The sequence below is a fragment of the Calypte anna genome, chromosome 12 (genome assembly GCF_003957555.1).
Source record: "Calypte anna isolate BGI_N300 chromosome 12, bCalAnn1_v1.p, whole genome shotgun sequence".
Lineage (NCBI taxonomy): Eukaryota > Metazoa > Chordata > Aves > Apodiformes > Trochilidae > Calypte > Calypte anna.
Window position 1 is genome coordinate 3,280,957 of NC_044258.1, and position 16,547 is coordinate 3,297,503.

At 41.1% G+C, this 16,547-nt stretch overlaps 1 protein-coding gene across 5 annotated transcripts in view; it reads right to left on the minus strand.

The window, feature by feature from the left end:
- Nucleotides 1–16,547, minus strand: part of IQSEC1 (IQ motif and Sec7 domain 1) — a 329,109-nt gene that overhangs the window by 19,921 nt on the left and 292,641 nt on the right. For all 5 annotated transcript variants that reach the window (XM_030458205.1, XM_008498935.2, XM_030458208.1 and 2 more), the window contains 5 exons: nucleotides 10,935–11,096; nucleotides 6,807–6,929; nucleotides 5,878–6,044; nucleotides 1,915–2,054; nucleotides 374–403 (listed from right to left, as the gene is read on the minus strand). In XM_030458205.1, coding sequence (XP_030314065.1) covers nucleotides 374–403; nucleotides 1,915–2,054; nucleotides 5,878–6,044; nucleotides 6,807–6,929; nucleotides 10,935–11,096 — 622 coding nt within the window. The remainder of the gene's footprint in view (nucleotides 1–373; nucleotides 404–1,914; nucleotides 2,055–5,877; nucleotides 6,045–6,806; nucleotides 6,930–10,934; nucleotides 11,097–16,547) is intronic.

A 16,547-nucleotide genomic window follows, 5' to 3' on the forward strand; every position in this document is an offset into this window, starting at 1 on the left:
TATCTACTGAATTTCTTTATAATTCCTGGTTCTTCATGGGAATTACAAGATTTAATAGACAAAGGAAAACAAAGACTGTTACTGCTTCTTATTCCTCTACATGAGCAGGGAGAAGGAAAAAAAAGTTAAAAAGTGTACTAAAAAAAGTCTAGAAAACTCTGGGCAATAAATAAAGCAGGGTCTCCAAGAAACATACTTTTACGGAAAATTTTTATTCTTTGGAGTGTTATTAATGCAACATAAGGAAAAACTTGCTTGAAATAAGCATATTTTTTTTAAAAGCCAAATGCCAAATAGGTTATTGCCACTTTAAGGAAGCACTGCCAGTTAAAATGAAGTTAAAACTTTGAAGGAGTATGAGAGAAATACGTACACAACCAAGTCCATGATGCAGAGATCCAATCTACAGTAGAAAGACATATACAAATTCATTAAACTTCAGAGAAACACAGTACTGTACCATAGCAAGTAAATACCTCACAGGCTTACCATGACTAAAAGCCTATAAAGTAAAAACAAATACTTCTATCAATAAAAACTATTGGACATTTCCTAAATTTTCTTTCAAACAGTCAGAATGTGTTACAATAGAAGAATCCCTGAACCTAGGACTCTACAGAAGACACTTTTCTTAATACCCATTGATCCACCAGGTCAGGATTAGTTTAAGGATATGAATTGCCACATGCCTGAATAAAAAAAAGAACCAAATGAAAAAAAAAATCATCTCCCACAGAAGCCCATCTAGAAACCTAAATCCCCAAACAATTCCAGAAAATAAGTTTCATATGAAAGTATAAGTGATTTGTCAAAAAATGACTTAGAATATTTATTTGCCTTCTCCTCAAAAACAAGTAACAGCTTTTATAAAAATTTTTGCTTTTTCTTCCCTCTGCTTTGTCGAAGGGATCTTCTCATTATTTTCTTGTGGGGAATAGAGGTAAATTGGACTTGCTGTTTTGTGGTCCCTTATTCCCTTCCCCCCACTCCTGGTGTTGAGGCTTGTCTGAGAAGAGATTACAACTCAAAGCTCTTTAAAACTAGCAAGAATCTAGAGATCCATGTTCCTTTTCTTAATAAAAAAATCCCCCAACCCATCAGTGCCTGCTGCAGTCAAGCTCCCCAGAGTTGTTAAAAACCTGATGTAGGACTTAGAAACATGTAAGTCCAGTCTTTTCCTGACTTCATTCTGGACTGCCTTTGTGACTGCTAATTTTCAGATGACTCTAGGACTTGAATTCAGGAAGGCTGAGTATTCATTATCCCTCTCCACATTACATACAATTAACACATCTGTTCCCTCAGCTACTAAAACATCAGGAAAAATGCTGTAGCCTTCCCTTTCTCTCTCCTTTTCCAACAGATACTTTGAAGATGAATAATGTATGGCAAATTATATAGTAAAGCATTCCAGGATTTTTCCCACAGCAAAGCAAGAGGTACCTTTGGATGCTAAAACCCAGCATTAGAACCCCTGGGACCTGATTTCCTGATAAGTTCTGAGACAAAATGGCACAGCCTCATAGAGCTTGCTGCAAAGCTGAGAAAGATGCTGACATGAGCAGAAGTTCTCTATTATTTTTGTAAGTTAAGGAGCCATATTGATAGCGTGAATGTTGAAATATGTTGCTCTGCACTACTTTTAACAGCACACTTCAATTTTCCTGCAAGAAACACAAGAACTGCCTAAAATACAGATATTTCAGTGTAGTTGCAGAACTATAAAGCTTCACATCAAGGGAAGAATTGAAGACTTGCAACATCATTCCTTAGGAATATCAGACTGCAACGACAAAATCCATCTGCACCGTGTGGGCTCCAAAATCAAAACTAGAAAATCCTGATTCTGACAGTTTGCCTGCTGCCATCTATCAACCCGTTGAGAGTTCTAAGCACAAGCAGCAGAGGACTCACCGGTTTCTTTCCTACAATGAGTTTCTCCACCTTCTGCACCTGGGACACGTGATCCTCGTTGGTCTTCAGCTCCCGCTTGCGGATCCGCTCATAAATCCCAATCAGCATCTCCCTGGGGATGTCCTCCCCATCATCCACACCTGCAGAAGCCAACAGTTCCTATTACCAGCCTGGCCCTGACTGATCTCACTGTGGGATTCCTCAGCAAGGAGAAGGTAAGGACACCACCACCTCAGTTTCCTCTGCCAACCTTGCCCAGGACTGCTGCTGTACCTCTTGGTGCTGGTACAGCTGCCAGCACTCTGCCAGCTAATATCCCCTACACTGTCCTTCTGTCTGCCTTCCCAAAGCAGTTTTGTCCCTCATTACTGTTTTTGTCCAACAGCTTGCTGCATCCAATACACTGAAATCAGTGGAAACTGGCGGTTTTTTATGTTTCAAAACATTAATCTAAAACTAAACCATAAAAAGGCTAATTTCCCATGTAAATTCTTTTTTTCCTTTTCTTTTAAGTTACCTCTGTCAGGTATCAAAGCTCAAATGATCTAAATGACCCTACTGACTCTCAGGATAGCTTCCTCCTTGGAGTATAACACTGGGAGGAAACAGAACCACCAGTCCATTTTGTCACAGAATCATTACTCCTTAGAATCATTAAGGTTGGAAAGGACGTCTGAGATCACCAAGTCCAATCATCAACCCAGCACCACCAGGCAACTAAACCATGTCCTCAAGTGCTCCATTCACTTGTTTTCTGAACACCTCCAGGGATGACACTGTACTGATATTACTCAGAACTCTCTTCATAAAATAATTTCCTACACAAGAGTCCTACGAACACCCAGAAAAACTAACTCCACCACAATTTCCTGTATGATTTCAAACTCAATTAATTTACTCTGGAAAAACAAATCAACACAACAGCCTGGTTACAGTATTCTTATTTAACACCCTATGATTATTATTGCCATGCCAGTGTTCTAACAAATGTCACAGTGTCTTGAATGCTTGATGCTGAAGTTTTAACAGCGGTGGAAGATTTCCATAACTGTCTTAAAGTGAATTTCCTGGGGATAGGGAGATGTATGTCTATTTTTTAAATAGGTTTTAAGACAATAACCTTTTATCTACTATTCAGAAGCCAAAATAGAATATTTTGTCATCCAGTGGAACAATTGCCGAGATAAAAAAATCTTGATTAGACAGCTACTTTGCAAGAAAAAACACCTCTGTCCTTTCCCACACCAGCAAGTCTTTCATGGACCAGCCCTTGCAATCCAGATTTAAAATTACAGGCAAGGTATGCTGCTCCAAAAATGTCTAAAATAATAAAAAATGGCTGCATTCAGGCTAGAGCTCAGAGAGAATGTACTGTATTTCCTACAACCAAATATAACTGTAGTATTGTGCTAAGAGATGAATGTCAGGTCTGTTTTAATCTTTGTGGGTTTTACAATAAAATCTCAAATCCTATTTAAATTACTAAGCTAAAACATAGAGCATTCATTAATATCTTATATAAATCTAAAAAATAAAAACATCAAACAGGACTCTCATTTTCAGAACTGGAAATTCCAGAACACCACAAGTATTTTCTTTTCACTAGTATTAAAATGAAAGTATCACATGCACACATGAATCCAAACTGCTATGCATAGAATCCCAGCCTGGTTTGGGTTGGAAGGGACCTTAAAGCTCATCCAGTCCCACCCCCTGCATGGGCAGGGACACCTCCCACAGCCCAGGCTGCTCCAAGCCCCATCCAACCTGGGCTGAGACACTGCCAGGGATGGGGCAGCCACAGCTTCCTTGGGCAACCTGGGCCAGGGGCTCAGCACCCTAAAATTAAAGAATTTCTTCCTAATGTCCAATCTGAATCTTCCCTCTCCAAGTTTTAACCCATTTCCCTTGTCCTCTCACTACCCCCCCATGTCCAAAGCCCTCCCCCAGCTTTCTTGTAGCCCCTTCAGATATTGGAAGGCTGGTCTGAGCTCACCTGGGAGCCTCCTCTTCTCCAGGCTGAACAACCCCTGTCCCTCAGCCTGGCTTCCCAGGGAGGTGCTCAGACCTCTGAGCATTTCAGTGGCTCTGCTCTGCACACCTTCCATGAGCTCTGTGTCCTTCTGATGTTGGGGACTCTGAGATATGCCAATATATTTTTACATAATAAGCAACTTGATTCCATCTCTCTGCCATTCAGCCCATTTTTAGAAACAACTGAGACAAGGGTAGTGACACACTCCCTCAGTACCTGCTGGTGCTGCAGCTGGCCTGTCCTGCTACCTCACTGCTACATCCATGTTGCCAAAAGAGAGATCCTGCACTAAATCATATCTGTGATCTTATCTAAGGGACTGCAATGACTGAGAAGTCACTTTGCACAAACCCACAGTAATGGCATTACTGTCAAAGCTGCTCTTTCCCTGTGGGCATAGACTATCTTGAAGAAAAAAAGGGGTGGGGACTTCAGTCTCTTTTTATTTCTCTGGTATCAGTCCTCTTCTGTGGTAAAAGGCAAATGCTGCCTGATCCATTCCTCCTTCAGTGCCCAGGAATAACTGAAGGGATCATCTCCCCATCCATGATGTTCCTCCTCAGCTCTACAGTGCCCACCTCCTGCCAGGCATTGACACTGACTGAGCTCATCCTTCATAAAAACCTGGGTTGTTTTTCACCAGAAACAGGACAGAAATGGCTGAGATTTGAAAAAATACCTACATTTTTTTGCCAATTTAGTTGCAGGCTTACATGTGCCATAGCTAGGAAAACAGTTTCTCAATCAGGAAATAAACCTATGAAGAAACTAAAAGGAAATCTCTGTGCTATTTCCTGTGGACCTTTTGGGAAGGTTTTGGAGTTAGGATTCTTTTTTCAACACCAAGATTTTAAATCTTTCATTTACTTGCAAAAGTCCTCATCCCAGCACAGTGATTTCTGCTCCTTACACATACATACAGAGCCTGAGCAAATGAAGGTTTTCTATGGCAATTACACCCAGGTTTCTACTGAGGTCATTATATGCATTTCTTAAGAACATGGAAAGCTGATATGCTGCTTTGGGTCCCAGCTTTGTATCTATCTAAGAAAAACACAGAGACAATGGCTGTCTTCTCTGCACATCTACTCAATAAAAATAAGAAGTTAATGCTTTTGAAACTAAGGAGGGAAAACAATTTCCTTTTACAATACAATTATTAGTGATGTAAAAAAAAGCACTGATTTTTTTCAGGACAGAGATCTGATATCCCCTGCAATACATTGGTTGCTACTGAGAAATCACAGCCTAGAATCACAGAATGTTAGGGCTTGGAAGGGACCTCTAGAGATCATCTCATCCAACAGCTATGACATCTACAAACTATGAAGACAGTATCTCTATAAAAATTAATCAGTAAGCTTTTGCTGCAGTGTGGTGGTATGATTCACTACCTAGAAAACACATTCCTCCTCTGAGGAAGAGACCACAATATGCAGTGACACTACCTCAAGATTTATGTATCTGTAAACAAACTTGGATGCATTGAACAGAATTTAATTCAACAGAATTTATTTACCTTCATTCACCTACACAGAAGTTGTTGGGGTTTTTTTATGAACTGCCCTTTAGCTTTGTGAAGGGTGTAAGTGTGGCAAATTTCAATTATATCTATAAATTTGAAGTGAAGAATTCTGAATACAAAATAATGGTCACTTTTCAGCTACGCTGGAAGAACTGGGATTAATAAGACCTGACCATACATCCACTCAAAACAAGATAAAAATGACAAAATACTATATCCCGAGTTCTGATTTCACTCTTCCAGAAATAACTAAAACCTGTAAATGTGACACTAGTTTTAAAAGCCAGGTGAAATCAGAATCAAGTTCCCTGTATTCTGTGTTTTCCCAGAAGATACATGGTGTCCCTTCAATGACAGCTACAAGGAAGAGCTTTCATGACCATCATGGTTGGAGTTTGCCTACCTCTCAGATTCTTGACAAAATCTTCCAGCTTCATCTTGCGTTCTGGTTTCACATTTGGGCTGTACATATCTGTGTTTAACAGGATGATGGCAAAAGCTAGAATGAAGATGGTATCAGGATTCCTAAACTGTCTCACAACACCAGGATTGCAGATACAGTATCGTTGGCTGGAAAAAAAAGCAAAGAGGGGAAGCTGTCACACATATGAATTACTTACTGTTCTAATTCCACCAAATAAACCAACTGCTGCTACATTCCAGAGGCTGAGCAAGTGTTAGTCATGCAACACACATTTATCTAGTTCTCCAGCCACATATTTTCATAAGCCAATCCTAGAACGTGGAAGGCTTTTGTTTTCTACTACCACTGTAACTTCTTAGTACAGATTCTGAGCTAAAATAATTTCAGTATTTTTTTTTTCTCTGAGTAATACCTATTGAGAGCAGGTAAGAACACAGCATTGATTTTAGCTGACTCCCACATGATGATTTGTATCTCATCCTGCCCTGGATAAAGTACACTGGTGTTACTATTAGTAACTTAATGTTCTTTATTCCACTGTTGTTGAAATGCTTGATGCAAGGTTCAGAGCATATACACTCTAAAGTGTAAATTGTCTCATAATTCCATTCATACAAACTATTATATGCAAAATTCTTAAGAGACATTAAAAAATCTTTCAACTTCCTTTCAACTCATGCCAGAAAGAATTTTTAATTGATGAACCTTGCTATGCTAATACCAATGACATACATGAACAGCACCAGCAAGTAAAGCTTCCAATTTCATACTTAGCAAAACCACTACTTAACTCACAAGGACAGTGCAAAAAAAGGAGGGAAACAACTCAGAGATACTCAATTTCTCCAGTTTGGTCATTAAACAACAGCAGGTTCCTGGTGGCTGAATAATTTTTTTCAGCATCCTACCTAAAAGCCTCAATGAGCCGTTCTACTTTCTGGGCTTCTCCTTGAACACGGATATGTGCCTGAAATTTCCTGAGTGCTTCATCCAGTTCCATTGTTGAGAAGTCCATCTCATCCACAACACAGCTAGGAGAAAAACATATTGCCATTGGGTCTCTTAATTTCTAATCATACAGTATCAAAGGGAAGGTTCTGGGACAAAAGATCATCTCTATTTTCCATCTCTTGCAGAGATTCATGGAGTTTTCTGGAACAGTCAGCAGCAATTACAATAATTGTAGGTAAGCTGTGAAGGAAGGGTTGCAAATAGAAGAGCAATGAGAATGTGTGCATGTAAACAAGGGGGGGCTTTTTTTTTTTTTAACAGAATAGCTGCTGCAAGGCAAATGTCTGACCAATATAAGTGCCATACCATTGCCAAGAATAATTATTGGCTTTGTGCTTCCAGGCCAATCAATTATTACTGTGCCTATATTAATAATAAATAGCTTACATTGTCCAAAATACCAAAACTCAAGCATCCTGCAGCAGGCAGAATAATCTGCACCAAATAGCTCTGTCTAGGAATGTTCTTACATAGAGAGGAAAAAAAGTAATGTTGTGTGGATACTCTCTCACTGCTACTGCAATTCCCATCTCCCCATCCTTTGCCATGTCCTTCAGTTCACATTTCTACTTTCTCACTCTGAAAATGCAGTGCTGACAAAAATTAAAAAGGGAGCCAGTTTAATAGAACCAACAATGTGAACTATGTAATGTGAATACTTTGTTTAATGACTACTTCAAAATCAGCAGCTCATAAATTTCCTTTCTTTAAACTCAGCTTTTACTTTTTTAATAACCAGACATGAATCACTGCAAGTTTACAGCACTCTAATGCAGAAACCACAGACAGAAAGCACAATCCAGTTTTAAAAGCTTTTTCTTAAATGCCTAACTATACAATAATAAATTAGAGCAGCTCACATTTTATTTCTATTAACACTGTAGCTAGCTTAGATTAATACCCAAGCAATTTATTCACTTCACCTTGAATACTTTTCCTTTTATGCAGAAGTGCAAGGAAAGAAACAAACAAACTTGACATTTCTCACGGCCTTTCCAATCCACACCTAAAAACTTATTATCAGTTCTGCAATAATGTTCACAGTCTTCCCACCTCCTGTAAGTCCTGTAACACTTTCAAAAGCTCTGTTCTCCTTCAAAGGTGTAAAGCAGATGTGCAGACAAGCTGGAGTCAAAATGAAGTAATTAGGGAAATCAAGGACCTCCAGAAACATGCTGGCCAGCAGCATCATGGGGCCTTAAAAAATCTTTTATACAAACTGTGGAGAGAGCAGGTACAACACCATGGTCAGTGCTCTAACTAGAACCAGTACTTTTCTGCATATATTTCAAAATAGGAAACAATTTTTTACCAGTGTAATTCTCTGTAATGACAAAAAAGGAGACAAATTACTTTGGCTGCATCTACACAGCAAATGGAATAATGAGAGTAAGTAAGATCAGACTTGTTTATCATTTTTAACCCTTGATGATAATGTGATCATAATGATAAAGGGAACATTATTATATGGGCTCACAGCAGAACCTGAGTACACATGTACTGGGGGTGAATACGCCTGTGCTGAATGACCCCATCCCCAGTGTTACAGTTACATCCCCCAGGCAGGTACAAGCAAGCAGCAGCCAGGCTTCACCAGGGCTATGTTAGCAGAGAACTGAAAACTCTTCCTAGCAGCTATCCTCTGCTTCCCACCTCTCTGCAAGAAGAGTGGAATGGACCATTTGCTGGGTCACTGCCTTGATTCTTTCCTGTGCCATGTGCCTGTTCTCTGGCACATCCATCCCTGTGCAGTGTAATGAACTGAAATGATGGAGTGCCCTGCAGAATGTCATGTTCTCCCTTTTAACAGTGTTCCTCCTGATAATTTCACTTCACTCTTCCTTTGAGGGACTGGACTTCTGCTTTCCAATGCGAAGTCAAGATGCAGTAGAAGGTCAGATCCACAGGACACCTCCCTCACATCCAGCACACCTTGGAAAGGCAGGAGAAAGGCACAGCTCCCTGCAGAGCTACCACCAGGTAGCAACCACAGTAGGCCCAGAATGCAGCTCTTGGACAAGAATTAAGGCTGTTCCCTTCAATATTTTTAAGTTCCAGGGAAAGTAATTCAGTTGAAACACTCTTAATTTACATGATTCAGGAAACTCAGACACAAATCAAAACAAATCTCTTGAAATTAAACAGACTAACAGGGAAAGGATCATTTGTTAAAGTACCTTTCCTGTGTAACAACTTGGATTTATTATCAATTTGATGAAATCTCTCTCCCATCTGTAAATGTGATGCTTGAGATGAAATGCTTTTAAAGAAAAAAGACCCTTTTCTCATTTACAGGCAAGATTCAGAAAACTACCAAGAGAACTGCACAACTCCTAGGGTCTTCCTCACCCCCCAGTGTTGCTGAAACAGCTGATTTAAGAACAGGTGAATCTCAATGAAGGACTGTTGAGCGGCTGTAGGTTGGTGGTCATGACCTTACCCTTACCAACTCACCTCATCACAGCCCTTCTACTGACCCACGTTCTACCAGGCTGTTTGAGGCACTGAGGAGAAATGATTGGTTCAAGATCACAAAACGAATCATCTAAGAGTATAAATCATCTCATCCTGGACCTGTTCTGTTTTCTTGAAAACAATTAGGAAACACACACTCTTTGCAGTCTTCACTCTTTTGTTTAACTCATCAGTGCAAAATCCAGATGATCATTACAAGCAGCTACTAATGCCTGATGTTAAACAGTCACAATCAAGCTACATTCTATTGCTTTGTGTGGCAGGGCTGCATACTGCATTTACTGCAGGCTTTGGTACAGAGCCTCCTCTGCTCCTCTCTGCCCTCCTCTCTGCCAGGTATTGTGCTATACAAGGCACAGAAAAAAAAGAGAAGAGCTCTAGAAAAGGGTCTGTGGCATGTGTACATGCCATTAGCTGTGTTCACACTGTCTGCAAGCTTCAATTTGAGATTCCTAAGTTCTGACAGCATCACAGAAAGATGGGGATGACTGGAGGGAATGGGACCAAAACCTCTGCAGTATGAAGACAGTGAGAGCTGCCTATAAAAGATACACAAAGAAAACACAAAGTTTTGGCTGAGACTTTGCACCTTGATAACATAACCTCAAATTTTTTCAATTATTGATCTGATGGCAGCAATATCATGTAACAACAGCGGGTCCTCAGGAAAACCTGCCTGCCTCTCTAGAGCAGTGCAAATTTCAGCACAGCTTTCATTATACTCTGGTTAAAACCTGTAGTCAGAATTTTTCCTACTTTTCCTTAATGGGCAAGATGTGGAGGTTTTTACTTTAATTCTCAGCAGTTTTTTTAAAGTTCTAACTAACATTTTTATACAATTCCTTGACCAGAATTGGACTAAGATGTTTAGAGATTTCATGTTTACAGGTCAGTATATCAGATACAAAAGTAAAAATAACCAAAACACCATAATATGTTTTTAAGTTAAACTACAGCAACTCTTAAAATGCAGCAACTTCTTTTTCTGGTCTAGTCTAAGTTTCCGCTTTGGAGTTGTTTGGGTTTTAAAACAGTTTTTGTTCATCTCATCTTTTCAAAAAAGAACAGTTTGCATAGAACTTGCCAGTATATGCATGCACATGCTGAGATCCCCATTTATCTAATATGCGAGATTTACTTGTAGTAATTATTTTCATGTTCTGTTGCTGATGAAGCTTTATGTTGCATATCATATTGCTTTGTTTCATTCAGTAAATTATTAGCCTGAGGAAGGAAAAAGACTGAAATAACAGTCTAAGGACACAAAAAAAATTAAAAAATAAATTTAGAGCAAATGCATGTGGCTATAGGGAATATAAATCCTCATGATTACCTTGCTGGATCAATAACAAAACCCATAAATTTAGCTGGAAAGCAAATATTTGCATGTGGATGTTTTCTTTCTTAACCCGTAGAGTCTGATTTCCCTCTCCTTCAGAACAAGATCCAGAGCAAAGCAGAAAACATTCACAGACCATTACTGGAGCTTGATGAAATGTCTTAAACTTGAGCACTGAGCTGCTCACCCCCTCCCCACACACAGTACTCACTCCAGTACATCCCGGTTGAACTGTTTTTGCCGATTTCCCAAAAATTCTCCAATCATCTGTCTGCTGAGACCTTTCCTTTGGAGAAGGAAGTGGGCAACACCAACAGGAGTATCCGGCACAAAACCTCGCTCAATGAGGTACTGGACTCCTTTTTCAGGTTTTCTGAGGAGAAATGAAAACACAAAACTATTAATTGGACCTGAAGGCATCTGATTGAAATTTTACAACAACTTTGCCTGTCACTTTTGGCTCACATAGAGTTAGCATGGCTAGGATAGATATGGGATAAATGCAACCACCTCATACAACATACCATAAATATAATAAATAGCTCACTAGCTTTGAAACACATCTTTGCATGGTATTATACACTTCCCTGCTTCACCACCCCTCCACAGAGGACCTTCACATGCAAACAGCTTCAGGCATGAAAGGCAAAACACTTGTCAGTGCGAAGGACAAGCCCAACATCAGCTAACAAATGGTCCTGTTGCTGGGAGAGATGTACCTCCCAGAAACTGAGCTAAAAAGCTGCTGTTGATAAACAAAAAACAAGGAACACCCCTGGGCTCCCCACCCCCTTGATGCCAAAAGTTAAACTTAATGAACAAAAACATCTCAAAAGCTGTAACTTGCAAGCTGAGAATACACAAAATACAGTCAGACACAAAAGCAGCAAATAAAAATAGTGGAGCTCACATCTAATATTTATTTTTTTTTCCCCTTTAACACACCCATCACCCCACATTTCCCTCCCTCAGACAAGCACCTTCATGATTTCTGGAGTATTTTACATCTCTATACATCACCTCTAGATTTATCTGTACCATTTTCAGATCTCCAAAGAAAGCAAGCCAAGGCCACCCACTGTAACATGTTGGGGAAGAGCGTTGGGGATGGAATTGATTTCTAGCAATAAAATCTACTGCTTATAAAGGCAAACAATTTTATTTTAAAGTGATGTAAACATCCCCTTCACAGCACATATTGTGCACTTCATCTTCCTGCAGTGTGACACAACACACACTCATAATTTCTTTTAAAGATTATCAAGAGATATCTTTACAGACCCAGTAATTCCATTTCCATCACCATCTTTATTTTGTAAGGAATTATCATATAATGTCCACCTGTAAGAGTGAATGATCTGCAGCATGCTGGATGAACTGGAAGACTTTCTCCAAGGCAAGCAAAATCAATTTCAAAGGACAAGGTGACTCCACTATTTTTATACAAGGTTGCTCATTCAACCGTAACGCTTCCTCAGGGTTTTAATTGCAAATAACATCACTAAATACATCACCATTCAGTTCTCCTCCTCTTTTACATTGCCCTATTATATACTTAATGCCCTATTAAGATTTACATAGATCAGAAGAATATATAGAATTTAATCAACAGGGAGTTCTCAAATCTCAGTTTCTTGCATCAGGCTTTGTGGTTCTTTAAATCTGGGATAAGATTACACATACACTTGTCTTTTGAATACAATTCAGTAAAATTAATCTCCTTCCTGCTCAAGAAGTACCCTTTTCCTTGTAAATAATGTAACTGCTATGCTCGTGTGGTTTTGAGTTGTGTTTCAGAGTTCTCCAACTTTCTGACTTTTAAATTCACACCCAACAAAACCAGGAATAGTTTTCTCCATCCCCCTTGTTAGTCAGCTACATCTGTCCATAAAATTCTGAGTGATACAAACCCTAAAGAGTTCCTCTCCAGCAAGTGTCAAAACAGAAAACAGGGAACACTACCAAAAAGCAGAACTCAATCTAAAGATCCCCTTCACTGGAGACACAGACACAGACTGTTCTGCACTGTTACTGCAGCATGACTTGAATTCCTACCCTGCTCCTGAGCCTGACCCGTTCCCATCAACACAGAAGTGACCTGTGATTTATCCTGCATCAGTTCCTGTGGAGCTGTGTCAGCTTACATATTCCAGGGGCTGCTTTTTCACAGAAAAAGCTCAGCTTTTTCAGCACTATGAAATTACTTTATTCAACAACACCTCAAGCCAGGCTCCATAAGTGTCCAAAACAGACAAAAATCCATTTAGAAGCCAAAAGTTCTTTTCCCACTGGTACTTTCCTCATGCTCAAGTGAAGTATCAGCAAGTTTTGCAGTCTAGGATTATTTGAAAGTATTCCAATTTGTTACAGAAGTTGTAGCATGGAAACAATGTGAATTCTGAACTGTAATAATATGAAAATAGTACCTGAAAGCTCTGAGCTGTAAGAATGAATACAACTTGTATTTGATAAATCAAACTGTGGCATAAACTTCAGAGTAACAAACCTGTAAGAGTAAATGCTACAGTGAAGGAGCTTTTTTTTTTTTCTATTTCATGGCCCTACCCACCCAGTTTGCCAATTGTTTCGTATTACTTTGAAATCTGTGTTCTAAAGACTACTCACTTCGTGGTTCACCTCCAAAAAAACACCTGTAAACCTGGAAAATATGACTGACTCCAACCAAAGAGCTCCCTGTGGGCTGAGCCAGCAGCAGCCCAGCACCCTGAGCTGTACAGATCTATTGCTGAAAAGAAAGAACTCAAGAATCTCGCCAACTCTGTGAAGGATAACAAAAAGTCCTTCTACAGATACATCAGCAGCAAAAGAAGGGGCAAGGAAAACATCCATTCTTTACTGGACACGGGTGGGAATATAGTTGTCAAAGATGAGGAAAAGGCTGAGGTATTTAACACCTTCTTTACCTCAGTTTTCAACAGAAAGACAGGTTACCCTGAAGACGGATGGCTTCTGGAGCTCATAGAAAGTTACATGAATCTAAACAGCCCCCCTGTAATCCTGAAGGACACAGTCAGTGACCTACTGAGATGCTTGGATCCCCACAAGTCTATGGACCAGATGAGATCCACCCAAGGGTAATGAAGGAGCTGGCAGAAGAGCTTGCCAAGCCTCTCTCTATCATCTACCAACAGTCCTGGCTCACTGGGGACATCCCAGATGATTGGAAGTTGGCAAATGTCACGCCAATCCACAAAAAGGGCCGGAAAGAGGACCCAGGAAACTACAGGCCCGTCAGCCTGATCTCAGTGCCTGGCAGGGTCATGGAACAGATCATCCTCAGTGCAATCACACAGCACCTGCAGGATGGGCAAGGGATCAGACCCAGCCAGCACGGGTTTAGGAAGGGCAGGTCATGCCTGACCAACCTGATCTCCTTTTATGATCAGGTGACCCGACTGGTGGATGAGGGGAAGGCTGTGCATGTGGTCTACCTGGACTTCAGCAAGGCCTTTGACACCGTCTCCCACAGCATCCTCCTGAAAAAACTATCAGCCCGTGGCTTGGACAGGAGCACCCTGTGCTGGGTTAAGAACTGGCTGGAGGGCCGGGCCCAGAGAGTGGTGCTGAATGGGGCTGCATCCAGTTGGCAGCCGGTCACTAGTGGTGTCCCCCAGGGATCAGTGTTGTGCCCGGTTTTGTTCAATATCTTCACTGATGATCTAGATGAGGGGATTGAGTCCATCATCAGCAAATTCGCAGATGACACTAAGCTGGGGGGAAGTGTCGATCAACTGGAAGGCAGGAGGGCTCTGCAGAGGGACCTGGACAGACTGGAGAGTTGGGCAGATTCCAATGGGATGAGGTTTAACATGGCCAAGTGCCGGGTCCTGCACTTTGGCCACAACAACCCCATGCAGCGCTACAGGCTGGGCAGAGTGGCTGAGAGCAGCCAGGCAGAAAGGGACCTGGGAGTCTGGATCGACAGGAAGCTGAACATGAGCCGGCAGTGTGCCCAGGTGGCCAAGAAGGCCAATGGCATCCTGGCCTGTATCAGGAACAGCGTCGCCAGCAGGTCCAAGGAAGTGATTCTGCCCCTGTACTCAGCCCTGGTGAGGCCACACCTCGAGTCCTGTGTCCAGTTCTGGGCCCCCCAGTTCAGGAAGGATATCGAGGTCCTGAAGCAGGTCCAAAGGAGGGCAACCAGGCTGGTGAAGGGACTCGAGCACAGACCCTATGAGGAGAGGCTGAGAGAGCTGGGGCTGTTCAGCCTAAAGAAGAGGAGGCTTAGGGGAGACCTCATCGCTCTCTACAACTCCCTGAAAGGAGGCTGTAGCCAGGCAGGGGTTGGGCTCTTTTGCCAAACGACTTTCAACAAGACAAGAGGGCATGGTCTTAAGTTGTGCCAGGGGAAGTTTAGGTTAGATATTAGAAAGAATTTCTTTACGGAGTGATCCGGCATTGGAATGGGCTGCCCACTGAAGTGGTGGATTCTCCATCCCTCGAGATATTTAAAAAGAGACTGGATGTGGCACTCAGTGCCATGGTCTAGCAACCGCAACGGTGGTTCAAGGGTTGGACTCGATGATCTCTGAGGTCCCTTCCAACCCAGCCAATTCTATGATTCTATGATTCTATGAATTAAAGGGCTTCTCTAGAGAAATTCTAACAGGTGTTGAGATGAGAACTGCAACTTTCCATCATTTCACCTGATCTTTCTTTGAAGGTTCCGATAGTACAAGGGGCATAAAGGATTCCTTAGAGGAAGCAATAGCAGGACAACTGTTCTTAAATCCAGAGCTGTAGGTTCATGGCATCCCCTGGCCCCAGGTAATGACATCTGCAGCAGGGTGGACTCCAAAGGCTGGCTGGAGGCAGCAGGAGCCACTCACCCAACCACTAAGCTTTCACTTTTCCTGTTGCTCAAATAAATGCTACTTGGCTCACAGGAGAACCCTGAAGGTTAAGGGTTTTATGGGAACGTGCACAAATAAATTGTTTCTGTGGTTAAATGTGGGTATTAAATATCAGAGGAAGAAAAATTTTCTTACCCTTAGCTTCCCATTCAGCTCATCTATGCTCGTTTTGGTTTCTGTTCTAGAAGTCTAGCTGGCTGATAAAATTTATTTGTATTTCTCTTTTGATGATCCAAAACCTTGAATTCATTCAACACGCCTGACCAAGAAACTGAATTCAGTATGAATGAAATTCTATCCAACAATTTATTGGAGAAAACATCTGCCTTTTGTTCTCAATTAGCTTGCAAACTGGGTGGTTCAGGGAATTTTATTGCTATTAGAGGCTCCCTTCTACCCCTACACACCAGGAGTGTCATTATTTCACTCAACAGGAAAAGTCCTTACTAAAAACCTGTGACTTCATAAGAGTATTTTGAAGTGCCCTTTTCCAATGAAAGTTTACTTAATAAGCTAAGCTAATGATAGATTCAAAGCTAAATGCAAACAAGGTGCCTTCCCTCTCTGCCTTTAAACACCAACAGTATTTTCCCTCTTCAGAATCAGAGAAACTGGAGAACCTGAACAGCTTCATGGAAATTTAAGTCATCCTCAACATCACAAATGTCAAGTATTACTATGTATGAATGGCTACTTTAATGCACCAAGAGGACACAGAGGTTGTGCCTTGTATCAGCAAACTACTGGCAACCTATCTGCTCCTTCCTAATAAAAGACAATAAAAAGCAGGTAGCTGACAGGGCTTTGGGGAGGGCAGGTGATAAAAGACAACACAAGCCAACAGGGATTCAAAGCCACCTGCTTTTAATTTGACAAACTTTCTTTTTCACCAAACCCCAACTCTCCTGAAGTGTGTGAGCAGATGCAGAAGGGAGTGGGACAGGGAAGGG